We start from the raw sequence: 15,178 nt of genomic DNA, 5'->3' as shown, positions 1-15,178 counted from the left end.
TATAAAATTTGAAGACATTCCGGATTGATTTGATACGTTTCGGCACAAAATATAGAAGTTGGAAGATTTGAGAACTCAAAATTTGATTCGATGCGCGATTCGTAATTTCGTCGTTATTTGATGTGGTTTGAAGCCTCGACTAAGTTCGTATTGTATTTTGGGACATGTTGGTATAATTGGTTGAGGTACCGAGGGCCTCGGGCGAGTTTCAGATGGTTAAACGGACCAAAATTTGGACTTGAAGGAACTGCTGGAAATCTGCCACTGGTGTCATCGCATCTACGATGAAATGGAGCGCAGATGCGAAAGGAGCAGGCATGGGCGGTGGTCGCAGGTGCGAAAATTATCCCGCACCTGCGAGACCGCAGAAGCGGAACTTCTCCGCAGGTGCGAGAGGTCAGTGGGCATCACAGAAGCGAGAAATTTCTAGCAAAAGCGAGCTCGCAGGTGCGTGAAATTAGTCCGCATAAGCGGAATCTGGGCAGAACATTTAGGACCAAAAATGGTCATTTCGCCATTTTCGATTTGAGATTTTGGAGCTCGGTTTCTGGGCGATTTTGGAGGAGTTCTTCACGACTTTGACTTGCGTAAGTGTTCTATATCCTAAAGTGATTATATTTCATGAATATATGATTATATTTATCGTTTAATTCGGATTTAATGGAAGAAAATCAAGAATTTTGTAAAATCTTCCAAAAACGAAAATTTAAGATTTGGAAGTCGAGTTATTATTGGAATTCGATAAAATTGGTATGGTTGAACTCGTATCGGAAAAGGTGTTCGGATTTCATGAAAATTATGTCGGGTTCCGAGAGGCGAGTCCCGCGTTGACTTTTGTTGACTTTTTGGAATAATATTTTTAGTCAATGTATTATTATCCGGAATTATTTCCGATGAATTTTAATGAAGTTATACAATTAATTTGGATAGATTTGAGCCGTCCGGAGGTCATTTCAAGCAAGAAGGCTATTTTAGAATATCGGCCTAACTTCAAAAGGTAAGTATTTTGCCTAACCTCGAGTGGGGGAATTACCCCTTAGGCATTGAGTCTTATGTGCAATTTGTATAATTGAAAACTATGTACGCGAGGTGACGAGTACGTACTTGGGTTATATGTGCAAATTACATTGGTTAAAAATCTTTAGACGCCCTTATGTATTAAATGAAAAATTATTTGCACCTATTAAATTCTCTATTTGTCATGCCTAGATCCTTGTTTGTTGAAATTATTTTTACATGATGATTTGGTGTAATTGCCACCTTGATTTTTATGTGAAATATTATTTTGTTGAGTTGTTAATTTTCGAATATTTTGTTAAGATTTTTGTGCACATTATGATCGAGCCATGGGCTCCTTATTGTGGAAAATAAGGTATGGTTGATTTTTGTGGCAAGTTGTGATATTTGAGCACTTGATGTGCAATCTATGATAATTGTAATATTTGAGCATTTGATGTGCAGTCTATGCTATGTTGTAACATTTGAGCACTTGAGGTGCATTTTATAAGATGTGATATTGGCACATTATATTGTGGGAGTTATGTTCGTGTGTTTGCACGAGGTTTCTGTCGTGCTATTATTACTATTGATATTTGCACATGCGGCGTGATAAGGTGGGATATATATATATGTATATATATGTGTGGGGGGGGGGGAAGGGGGGGAAGGGGGGTTGCGCATGTGGCGAGACAAGGTAGAAACATTATTGTGCACGTGTGGCGAGACAAGGTAGGCATTCACTTTACTATTACACACGTGGCGAGACAAGGTGGATTTTGTCGGGGATTGATTTGTGATGGCCTGGGGGCATTGTTGATGTTGCATATTTACTTTTGAGACTACGAGGCGGTACCTCGAGAGTACTCTTTTTGTTGATATTTTCTATGGTTGCACTTGCATTTTGTTATTTTGTTTTTCCGTGATATGTAAATCCTTGTGTTCTTTCGCGATGTATTATTTGATTTTATTGTGTGTTTTTATTCCTTGCTGTAATGTGTTGGCTTTGACCCTTGTACGAGACTCTGAGGATTTGTGTTTCCAGCTTTTACTAATTTTTAAGGTTAAGTTGTTTTGAATAAAAGAAATTGTTAGATGCTTTAATTCTTATAAGTTTCACATTCAAATCAGCAACTATCAGGTGTTTCATTTTTATTGAAATGTTATTTTCTCCACCCAAATAATTTTTAAAATAAACTCATTCTTTTGTTGATTTCCTACTTGATTTAAATATTTTAAACTTACCTTATTGGGAATATATATTGATATTATTGGCACACGAGTAGTCCGTGCAGTTGTGATAGAAACATGGGCAAAAGGTGCCGTGGAAATATAAAGGTGGGTTGAGACCCGTATTTGATGATTATGAAATGAGGTGTCACATGGTAAATTTTAAATTGAAGAATTTTATTTTAAAGATATTTATTTGAAATAATTTTATATTCGATGGATACATATTTGAAGGAAATATATATTTGGAAGGTATTTTATTTGAAGGGTTTTTATGTGAAAGACTTGTTTAATTGGTTGTACTTGTGTTCTTTCTTATTTGTCGGAGCAATAATTATGGTGTTCTTGCTGCCTTACTGTTTATATCACTGCTATTTGTTCTCGATTATTTTAGTAGGATACAGGTTATTTGACTAGTGAGTGTCTTGACTGTACCTCGTCACTACTCCACTGAGGTTAATCTTGATACTTACTAGGCACCGCTGTGGTGTGCTCATTCTACACTTCTACACATTTTGTTTTGTGCAGATCCAGGTATATTTCGTTAGTAAATGTGCGGGTCATTGCTGTGGAGACTCAAGGTAAACCTACTTGTCATGACCTAATTTTTCCTCCGTTGGGTATCATGATGACATCCTAGTCTTAGGGACTAGGTAAGCCTAACAATAATTAAAATAACAACATTATTTAAATAGAATCTCTTAAAATTTCCAAAACCGGTGGTACAAGTCATAAGCTCTATAGAGTGTTTGCTAGAAAACTTCTAAATATAACTGTCTAGAAATAAGGATAAACAGTGCAAAACGAAAACTGGAAGGTGACTCCGAAGCTTGCGAATGTAGCAACAAATTTACCTTGAGTCTCCACAGCAAATTTAAGGCGATCAGGGTTCCTTATGTTTCAGGACTAGTGCTACCGGTCATGTCGGCCAGCCACCAGTACCACCAGCCAGGGCCGCGAGAGGCCGAGGTAGAGGTCGTGGTAGGGGCAGAGGTGCAGCCCATACAACAGTTGGGGCAGTACCTGCAGATCCACCGATTGTCCCAGATCAGGACTAGGATCCAGTTGTTGATGCACCAGCTCAGGCACCACCTATGCCTATTGTGATTCCAAGACTTCATGAGGCCCTATCTCAGATTCTGACAGCGTGTACCAGCCTTGCTCAGGCGGTCTCTATTTCGACGGCTGTAGCCACTTCTCTGGCTAGGGGAGGCACTCAGACTCCCGTCCCCGAGAAGGTTATTCAGGGACTTCAGACACCGGAGGCACCACTAACCCAGCCGGTTGCAGTTGCTCAAGATTATGTGGTTCCTGCTATGCATGAGGATGATCAACGTAGGTTGGAGAGGTTTGGGAGACTCCAGCCACCACCTTTCAGTGGCACAGAGAGAGAGCATGCTCAGGACCTTTTGGACAGGTGTCAGAGGATACTCCGTACTACTGGTATTCTGGAGACTTGTGGGGTCTCAATCACTACCGTTCAGTTCTATGGGGCTGCACTCAGATGGTGGGAGACTTACGAGAGGCGTAGGCTTATTGGCGCAGCACCCCTTACTTGGCAGTAGTTCTCCATGGTCATTTTGGAGAAGTTCGTTCCTCGATCCTCCGGCAAGGTGATATGTTTGTGACACAGTATGATATTCGGTTCTCCGAGTTGGCCTGTCATGCGATCTGGTTGGTTCCCACGGACAGAGAGAGGATCATGAGGTTTATTGATGGTCTTACTTATTATCTACAGTTTCTCATGACTGGAGAGAGGGTTTCGGGTGCTACTTTTTATGAGGTTGTCGACATTGCTCGACAGATTGAGATGGTTTGCAGTCAGGAGAGGGTTGAGAGGGAGGACAAAAGGCCTCGTGGTCAGGGTGGATTCAACAGTGCTCCTTTTGGGGGTCAGTTCCAGCACGGTAAAGGTCGTCATTTCAGACAGGCTCAGTCAGCTCTGCCATTTCATCGGGGTGCATCATCTGGCCATGGTTCTCACAGTTCTCACCAGGGCCACTCATCACTTAGTGCCCTTCTAGCTCAGAGTTCGTCCCATGCTCCATCTGTTCAGGGGTCTTCCATGCCAGGTTCTTCTACCAGTAATCCTGGTGCTGGGGGTTCCCTTTAGTTTCCGCCACCACCACTAGGGAGTTGTTTTGAGTGTGGGGAGCTTGGGCATATGTGGCGGCATTGTCCTCATCATCATGGAGGTCTATCTCAGCAGAGAAGTCAGCCTCCGTCTTCAGCACCAGTTACCTCACCACCCGCCCAGTTAGCTCGGGGTGGGGGTCAGTCAGCTAGGGGTCGCCCTAGAGGGGGAGGCAGATCAGGGTGTGGCCAGGCCCGTTTCTATGCCCTCTTTGTCAGACAAGACGCTATTGCTTCAGATTTTGTGATTACAGATATTGTCTCAGTTTGTCACCGAGATTCCTCAGTATTATTTGACCCTGGTTCCACGTATTTATATGTTTTCTCGTATTTCGCCCATTTTCTGGATATGCCCTGTGAGTCTTTAGTTTCATCTGTACATGTATCTACTCCTATGGGCGATACTATTATTGTGGACTGCGTATATCGGTCATGTGTGGTGACTATTGGGGGTCTAGAGACCCAAGTGGACCTTTTGCTGCTCAGTATGGTCGACTTTGATATGATAACCATTTTGAAGGTCCTTATTGTTTTCATTTATAATTTAATCAGATGAGAAAGCTTTCTCATAAAATTCTCTTTGTAGTGGAATTATTCTAATTATTTCTGATATACATTCTAATACATATTCTATGTATTCTATATCTTGGGTTCTTTGATATTGTTCTATATTATCTTTTACTAGGTTTTTTAGTAAATTTATATTATCTGTAGTTTGTTGCCAGTATTGTAGATATGTATGATTCATTATATGTTATCAAAATATAGATCTAGTTCATATAAGTCTGTTTCTGGTATAATTAGTTCTGTCCAGTTTTGATTCATTATTTCTGTTATTTCAAAACTAATTAATTTTTCATAGATTATTCTTCTTACATCATTATTAATGTTTTTTAGTATATATAGTATAAGTGTTTTATAGCTAATATCGTCATCTATTAAGTAAGTGTTCATCTTATCATATGATTTGCTAAACATATTCCTTTTAATCTCTATGTTTATTATCCTTATTCATCATATTATAATAAGTTATTTTAATCACCTTTTCTGGTCACTACCATGATTTTCTGCTTCAATCAGTTACCCTAACAGCGCTTCAACTCATGTTTACTCCCCTAAACGGCCTTCTGCCTACCGGTTTCAACTTTAGGATGCATAGTCTGGGCTTACCTACTCTTAGCATATTTTCATGGCAAACTTACTCAAGATGATTTTTATAACAGTACTATTATATGATGGATAATTATAATCTACATGTATGAGATTATCAGGAATATAATGAATTAGCTACTCATAGTTATAATATGACATACCTGGTTTTGTATGTTCCTGATGTCTTCTTGTTGATTTATAGTTTTCATATTTTCTTGTTGATCTTTAGCTTGTTGATCCATAGCTTTCCTTTAGCTTTCCTGTATTTTCTGTATTTTTGTATTTTAGAGAGAAGAGGGAGGGAAGAGAGAAGCCCTTGGATGCTAATGTGCAGCCTGTTTTATTTCATAAACGAAAGGCTTATTTAAAGATTACAAAATGACTTTTACTATTCATGAACGACCTTTACTGTTCATGAAACTGACTCTTGACTCTTACTATTCATGAACGACCTTTACTGTTCATGAAACTGACTCTTAACTCTTACTATTCATGAACGACCTTTACTGTTCATGAAACTGACTCTTGACTCTTACTATTTACTTTACGACTTTTACAAAAAACAAAATAACATAAAAAAAAGAAAAGAATCTAATATATCTTTCATATTATTTTGTCTGCCATATTTCTTTGTCGTCTAGCTTGTCGTCTTCTTCTTCAGTAATCTTCTTCTTGTTTATTCCAGTTGTACGTCTGGAACAATATTATCTTCTCCTTTGCATTTTGAGCATATGTGGTCTGGATATTTGTGACTGATTAACTTGCAATATCTTGTTAATAATTCTGGAGAAATAAAATTTGTCCTTATAGCTCTTGTGCTTGTAGATTGTTCTGGCTTCAAAAGACTTAAGACCCATTGTCTTAATTCTTCCATATCTGGTTCTCGTATTTCTCTACAATTTGAATATATCATTGTCTGTTCTCTTGAATAATAACTCCAAATAGCATTCTGGTTTAGGTAGTTGTTTGCTAGTTCATTTAGTATTGTGGATATTCCGATAATCCTTTTATTTGCATAAAAGTCTGGAATATTTATTTTTTCTATCTCTTCTTGTTCTTCTATTTTTTCTGGTACGAGCATCTCTCTTGTAAGTCCGATCTTGATAACTTGTATGATAGGTTTTATCTCTTCATATAGTATTTCTGCTGTAGCTGAATAAAATCTTATACAGAACAATGTTCCTTTGGTTATCCTTTTGTATTGCATAAATGCTCTGTATAATTCTGGTATGGTAGCTATCTCTTGTCCTGTTTGTGTATATACTGTATCTAGCAATCCGTAATTGTAACAAGTGGCTACTAGTTTTGCATTTGTATTTGGTAGTGCTATTAGTTTATTATATCCTGTTAGATAATGAGTAATATAATCTTCATCTGGATTTTGGGTAGTCTGGGATCTTGGATTTTTGTTTAGGAAGTTTTGTATTTTGTATATGTTGTCTATGTATGTACGGGTTATATGGTTGTATGTCTTTTTGGCTTGGTTCAGGCTTTCTTTGTAGGTGTTTATTTGTGGTGGTAGGAATATTTCTTTCTGGGTATTTTGGATATTTTTCTGTATTAATGGTTTTGAAAATATATTGTTCATATTTGTATTTGTATATCTAGGTTTAATTTCTTCCTTTTTCTTTGCAGATAAACTGCTAGCTGTGCTGCTTCCTGCAACTGCATTTAACAAACTGTTATGAGTTTTTAGGTGTTTCTCAACGTCACCTTCTAGCTCTGGAATTTTAGAGACTTCCGATCGTCTTATCTCCGCATTTTTCAAGTCATGCTGCTGACCACTAGCTGTTTTCTTTATTATCTGTATCTCTTCTTCTATGCTTTCCACTTTTTTACAAAGTGTAGTCATAGCTAAGAGTATATTTTTCATTGTGTCATCTGGTTAAGTTTGGGTAGCTTTGTCTTGATAAGTAATCTGCAATAACATTCTTCTTAGTAGTGATTATTTCAATTGTAAATGTAAAGTTTAATATATTTAATACCAGTCTGCGTATTTCTTTTGTTGTAACTGAATCTTGTACTTTTCTGGTTATCCACCATTTAACTTGGGTGTTATCTGTTCTTACAATAAATCTGTTGTAAACTATATATGGTTCAAATGCTAATAAACATTTATATAATGCAAATAATTCTTTTCTATTTATCTCCCATTTTTCTTGTGCTTCCGTATAAGATCCTGAATAATATCTGCAATGATGTTCTATTTTTTCTTTATCATATTTATATTTAAGAACTCCTCCATAACTATGATTACTCGAATCTGTTTCTACAATATAAGTAAATTTCTTGTTTTCATCTGGGAAGTATAATTTTGGTAATTTCTTGCACAATATTTTAATCTTCCTTATTTGTTCTTTATCTTTTTCATCAAACCCATATTCTACATCCTTTTTTAGTTTTTTCTGTAAAGGTTTTAAGTTTTCTGCTAATTTGGGTATATATTCTCTTACTTGGTTTACTAGTCCTAAAAATGATTGTAATTTCTTTTTTGTATCTATGTTTTCGTCAAGTTTAATTATTTTTTGTACTATATGTGTTTGCATTTTTATTCCATTTTTATCTATTTGTATTCCTAAAAATTCTATCTGATTCTTCATAATTTCTGCTTTGGTTTTGCTTAAGCTTATACCAGAGTTTTCTACAATATGTATGAATTTTTTAAATAATTTTATATGTTCATCTTGTGTTCTTGAATATAGTAATATATCATCTATATATACTATACAGTTTTCTAGTTGGCTAAAATAATTATCCATAAAATGTTGGTATCTTCCTGGTGCATTTTTATATCCAAATGGTAAGACATTCCATTCATAAAATCCTTGTGGTACTGTAAATGCTGTTAGTTTTTTAGATTCATCTTCTAGTTTTAGATGGTAAAATCCTGATTTACAGTCAAATTTACTGAAGTAATTATATCCTTGGATTTGTCTTATTTTTAATATCTTATTAGGTATTGGGTAATTATATGTTTTAGTTTTTGCATTTAAGTTTCGGTAATCTATAACCATTCTACTTTTTCCTCTTTTTTGTTCACTATGTTTATTTACTATAAATGCTGGACTTGTATGTTTACTATTACTTTCTTGTATGTAATTGTTATCTAATAATTCTTTTATATGTATTTTGAATTCTGCCAAGTCATCAAAGTTATATTTTAAGGGTTTTTGTGTTATTATACTATTTTCTTCGATTAGTTCTATTTTTATTTTTGTCTTATGTTTATTCCATCCTTGTAGAGGGTTATCATTATATAATTTTTCTAATTCATTCTGGATTATTTTTACTTTGTCTATTGTAAATATAATAATTTCTAATTGAGTAGTTGTATTTTTACTTATATTTTCTAATTTTTGTGTGACTTTTTCACTTCCTCGTATCCATTCTGTAGTTTTTCTTTGTTTATTATTTACTCTTTTTGCTCCTACTTTATTTTTATATGCTGTGGTAAACCACCAGTGTGTCCTTGTTATTATATGTGGGTATAGTTTATCTAAAAATGGCATTCCTAGTAATATATCTTTTGTAGTAAATTCAAAGTTATATATTTCTTCTATAGTTAATATTTTATCCCATATTTGTATTTTTACATTCTTGGCTCTGTAGTTAATCATACTGCCTTCATTATTAAATCCTGTTACTACCATAGGTATTTTTAATTTTTCCCATTTATCTGTTGGTAAACAATTATATTTACATATATTAGCTTCTGCTCCTGTGTCTATCATTGGTGTATAGTATCTATTATAATATCCTTCTACTATAATTTTTGCGAGTATATATATTTTCATTCTTCTGTTCTTTTTATTATTATTTTCTTATCTTTGTATGTTATGGTTAATTGTTTATCTCCTAGATTGTATGGTTTTACTTTTTCTAACCATTTTATTCCTAATGTAATATTTTCGTTTTTGTTTTCTTGATATATTTTAAATTGTATTATCAAAGGTATTCCTCCAATAATTATTTCTTTCTCTGTGATTTCTTCATTTATTATTAATTCTTTAGGTAATTCAGGGCATAATTGTTCAGTAGTTATTATTTCAGTTTCTGTTACTAATTCTCTTGTGATATAATTTTCTTCTTGTCCTGTATTTATTAATATTTGATATTTTCTTTGTTCCATGATTCCAGTTATATAGTAGTGGTATGGATTTATTTTTTCTTTTGTATTTTTTATTAAGTTTTTTGGAATTATAAATTCTCTTCTTGATGTACTTATCCTTGATGATGTTGGTGTTTCATAAGTTAATTGGTTTGGTATACTTGATGTACTTAATCTTTCTTTTACTATTTCTAAGTCTTCTTCCATCTCAATTTCTTTATAACTATATTCATTATTATCAATAACTGTAACTATTCTTTCAAATGGATTTTCTATTTTTATTTTATTAATTTTATTTTTTGCTGCTATTTTATGTTTTGTTGTTAAGATGTATAAGTTTTTACATCTAGCTGTAAATATCTTACTTCCAGGTGTTAATTCTATTCCTGACATTTTCCAGTATAATACTAATGATTTATCTATATTTCTATCGTTTATTGCTATTGAATAATTGGCACTTATTATGAATTTAAATTTTTGGTATATAAGATTTCCTTTTATTGCACTTATTATGCTTTTTTCTATAGGTTGGATTATTCTATCATCTGCTAAATATATTTCTATAGGGGTATCTATTCCTTCTCTAAAACATGCTTTTATTAGTATTTCAGTTCCTCCTAGGTGTACATATTTAATTGGGTTTTTTGCCTTTATATCTTGTATTTATTTATTTATTATTCTTTTATTTATTATTGGTATTTTAGCTTTTCCTTTTGTATATTTACAGTCAATTATATGTTCTTTTTGACTAACTACGTAGTATTCTTCTCTTTGTCTTTTAAACCAATTTTTTATTGTGGGTACTTCAAATATTTTTTCGACACTGAGGTCTAACTCTTTTCCTTTTATTTGTTCAAATATATTATTATCAAATATAATTTTTTGTTCTGATGATTCTTCATCTTTATATTCTTCTCGTGTTATTACTTCTATTTCTTTTTCAGTCATTATTATCTTCTTTGGTTATATCATTATCTATTTCTATTTCATCTTCTGTATCTGATATTTCATATATACTATCTTCACTATCTAGTTCATAATCTATATATTCTATTTGCATATATTCTTCATCATCAATCATGATTTCTGTTATTTGTTTTTTCTTTAGATTTCTAGGTGCTTTACAATCTTTAGCTATATGTCCTAATTTTCCACAGTTATAACAAGTACATTCTGTTAGTTTCTTTTTTGGTCTAAATGATCTTTTATTCTGATAATTTTTTACATAATATCTTTTTCTTGGTTTTTTATTTTTATATTTTGATCTATATTTATTATATCTCTTTGTTTTCCATTTTTTATTATTATATTTATCTGTACATCCAAATTGTGGTGCTGTTTTATTTTTACAACATCTTAAGTTTTTTATTAATATTTTTTCTATTTTTGTTTCTTCTTTATATTTTTCACATAATTGTATAAACCATTATTGTAGAAATTTTATTCTAGCTCCTAAAGTATCTGCTAATCCTGCTTCATTCCATTCTTTTATTATTTTAGAATTAAAAGGTTCTGGTAATTTTGTGAAATATAATTTTCTTATTTTTTTTCTTTCTTCTGCATTATATGTTCCTTTATAATAATATTCTCTAAATGCACAAGTATATTCGTCTATATAACACATATTACATATTGCTAATTTTGTTATTAGATTTCTATTTATTTGTTTTTCCTTATTTTGTTCTTCAATTTCTGTAGTCATGCTACTAAATTCGTTTCTTATGGCTATTTCATATTTGTATAATATTTCTATATTTGTTGTTACTATTTCACCATTAAATTTTTTATTGCTTCTTAAGGTATCTATACTTTCTCTAGTTAAATTTTGTAACCATAATTTTACCGTTCCTTCTTTCTATATATTCTGGTGTTTCTGTCATTCCTATTTTATTATCTACCAATTGTTTAGATACATATCCTATCCATAGTTGGATTGTTTTATTTATATCTGCTACGCAATCTAAATCTAAAAAGTTATATTGTTCTGATATTGGTTTTGGTGTCCATTTTTTATTTAATCTACTATCCCATAGTGTATTATATCTATCATGTTGTTCATAATTAGCTGTATAATAATCTGGGTATAATTCTTTTGGATTTTTTACACCTGATGTACTAGGTTTTTCATCCATATTTACATCTCCTGTATTTACTTCTACATTTTTTGTTTTTTCTATACTTTCTAAAAGTTCTGTATATGTTTCACTTATTTCGCTTGATTCTGACTCTTGGTCATCTATATTATTATCTATTTCTTCAATTCTGAGAGTTTCTTCTGTTTGTAATATTTTTTTAAATTTATTTATTTCATCTGTTAATTCTATTTCTTTATTCTTTTCTCTTTGCTTGTTTTCATATAGTGCTTTTAACATATTTAATTCTTTTTCTAATGCTATAATCTTTGTATTTTTGGTTTCTTCCAATTGTTGTATTTCTTTGCTTGCTTGTTTTTTAATAATTTCAATTTCTTTTTTCTTATCAATTTCCTCATTTTCTCTACTTATTCTTGTCATAGCTGTTAAGCTATCTTCTAATCTTGCTGTTTCTTTTTCTATCATTAAGTATAATTGGTCTCCTATTTTTTTATATCTTCTACCTAAGTTTGAAAATATTATTTTTATTTTTAATCCGTCTTGGTTTTCATAGGTTTTTTCATCTATTGCAAATTCTTCTTTGTTCATTTTTTTTAATCTATAGCTCTGATACCATTTTGTTCATCTATTGCAAGTAGGGTGATTTCATATTTGAAGGCTTAGCGTATGGTTGAGAAGGGTTGCCTATCTTATTTGGATTTTGCGAGGGATGTTAGTGTAGAGACTTCTGTCATTGATTCTGTTCCGGTGGTATGTGATTTTTCGGATGTATTTCCTGCAGACCTGTCGGGCATGCCGCCTGACAGGGATATTGACTTTGTTATTGATTTGGTACCGGGCACTCAGCCGATTTCTATTCCACTGTATCATATGGCACCGGCGGAGTTGAAGTAATTGAAAGAACAACTTCAGGAACTCCTTGATAAGGGGTTTATTCGGCCTAGTGTGTCACCTTGGGGTGCACTAGTTCTATATGTGAAAAAGAAGGATGTTTCCATGAGAATGTGTATTGATTACAGGTAGTTGAACAAAGTCACAGTCAAGAACAAGTATCATTTGCCTCGTATTGATGATTTATTCGACCAGTTTCAGGGAGCGAGGGTGTTCTCCAAGATTGATTTGAGGTCCGATTATCACCAGCTCAAGATTCGGGATTCAAATATTCTTAAGACAGCTTTCAGGACCCGATATGGCCATTATGAGTTCTTGGAGTTCAATGTTGGTGAGTTGTCCTTCCTCTGTGAATTGCGCCTGAAAGAATGTAGTTGCAGCATTACCAATACCCTTTTGGTCATCATGCCAATCTCCATTGGCATTCTGAATCCTTTTGAGTTGCAATTTTTGTCTCTTTCCATTAACATGATTGTGGAAGAAAGTGGTATTTCTATCTCCTTCAGCAAACCATTTCATGCTTTCCTTTTGTTTCCAATATTGCACTTCAAAGCTCAAGTACCTCTTTAGTGTAACTTGTGCCTGTTGTAGTACAATTCTGTTCTCGGTAGTTGGTTCTTCCTCAAAAAGCATCTCCTTTATCCTGACAATATCCTCTCTAATTGTCAGTTGCTTGAAAATATCCCAAAGGTGATCTTACTCCAATGGGATAGTGCTTCTTTTAGTCTTTTCATTTTTTGCTTGAACATAAGGAAAGGGTCACCCACAAAGTCTGCAATTGAGTTTTGTTTCACTACTTCATTGAAGGATTCATGTGTAGTCCAGAAATTGAGAAACCTGAAAGGTTTGATAAAGTGAGCAGCATCTTCCCCACATGTCATTAGCAAAGGTGCATGGTCATACCCAGTCCTTATGAGATGTTCAACATTAATCCTTGGGAATAATAAGTTGAATTGTTGGTTGACAAAAATTGTGTCTAATCTCTTGAAAATGCATTCTTCATTAGCTCTACCATTCCACCATGTGAAGGGACTGCCTGTGTGTCCAGTATCAAATAATTCACAAGAGTTGACACAAAAAGCAAAATCTTCATACTCAGGTGGATACACTGGGAGTCCTCCAATCTTCTCTTCTTCATTAAGAATTACATGAAAGTCCCCTCCAACTAGCCAGGGGAGTTCCATATCAGATGCCAGGTAATATAAATTGTCCCATAGCTCTAATCTTTCAAGTGAGGAGTATTTTGCATATACCACAGTCATGATGATGTGCATGCCAATTCCATGATGCAAAACTTTGATTGTTAGTTACTGGTCAATGTCTATTAGGAGTTCCCACTCCACAACATCATCAATGAATAACCATATCTTCCCATTGATATTTGATAATGCAGTTTCCATTCCCAGTCTTATCTTGTAATTGTGTATGAACCATTGTTTCTGGAAAGGTTCTAACAGTGATACAATACAAAATCTGTGTTGCTTTTGCATGTTGATAACCCTTTGAAAGGTATGTTGAGTATTAACAGATCTTATGTTCCAGATGATTGTCTTCATCAAGTAGAGTTTGTTGAATCTCAATAGGGAAATCCTTGTGTATAATGATGTCATGTAATACCGGGTGTGGAGGTATCAATGGCACATTTAATTGGATCTGAATTGGTGATCTAGTAGTTGAGGCACATGTACTTGGCATGGACTTCTCCACCACTGTGATCCTCATCTGTTGTTCCCCCAGTTTTGTAATCACATCACTCTCTATTTGTAGGTGATAGATCATTGTGTCTTTTGATGCTTCTGCAGTAAAAAGATTTTCCTGCTGCCCGGATATGTGCTCTAACAGTGTGATGTAATTGTTTTGTTGATTCTGCCCTGTATCAGTGGTTTGAAGGTCTGAGGCTAAGGAATGATGTGGGTTGTCTGCTTGATTTTTATGGATCTGCTCTGTAGCTGGCAAACTTTCCATTACATCTGCCCTGAGGTTTGATTCCTCGCAGGTCTCACTCCATACTTGCTTATCAAATCTTATTGCTGCTGTTGACTTTGGGGAGTCCAGACAATTTTGAGATGGTATCTCCTGGCAAGATTGGTTCATTGGCATATTTAGGAGTTGGAGCATAACAGGGTCTCTAGGAATAGGAGTAGGTGTTACTTGTGACTTAACAGCAACTCCTTGGGTGTTGGTGGTATTTGGGTGCATGTTATCATTAGGTTCATTGATGTTGATTCCTGCATTTTGTTTCCTCATAGAGTTCCTCTTCTTTTGGCTAGGCTTATTTTTGGATTTGAGAGTCTGGATACTGAAATCTGCAGGTTCATAGGCTTTTCCTTTCAACCGACTTATTATTTTCTCATTCTCCTGCACATATTGTTCCTCATCAGAGCTGATCATTTCACAATGTTCATCTTCATCAGCATTTTGGTGTAGCTGCTTATTGCCAGAGATCAGGGCAGTGGTAATAGGGGTTGGACAGTCCATCCTATGGTTAGTCAATTGTGCACTAGCACACTCATACAAAACATGAGGAATCCCCTCCCCTGATGGTGCCCCTTCCTTGGCTTCTATATGTTTCTCC

At 34.1% G+C, this 15,178-nt stretch overlaps 1 protein-coding gene across 1 annotated transcript in view; it reads right to left on the bottom strand.

Annotated features, from left to right (window-relative positions):
• Positions 1-14,003, bottom strand: part of LOC107821392 (uncharacterized) — a 68,918-nt gene extending 54,915 nt beyond the window's left edge. Inside the window, exons 1-3 of the mRNA XM_075229060.1 lie at positions 13,915-14,003; positions 13,371-13,827; positions 12,964-13,275 (exon numbers count right to left, since the gene is read on the bottom strand). Coding sequence (XP_075085161.1) covers positions 12,964-13,275; positions 13,371-13,827; positions 13,915-14,003 — 858 coding nt within the window. The remainder of the gene's footprint in view (positions 1-12,963; positions 13,276-13,370; positions 13,828-13,914) is intronic.
• Between the last annotated feature and the right edge of the window lie 1,175 nt (positions 14,004-15,178).

Source organism: Nicotiana tabacum, chromosome 13, assembly GCF_000715075.1.
Source record: "Nicotiana tabacum cultivar K326 chromosome 13, ASM71507v2, whole genome shotgun sequence".
Taxonomy (NCBI): domain Eukaryota; kingdom Viridiplantae; phylum Streptophyta; class Magnoliopsida; order Solanales; family Solanaceae; genus Nicotiana; species Nicotiana tabacum.
This window is presented reverse-complemented; position numbering and strand designations above follow the sequence as displayed.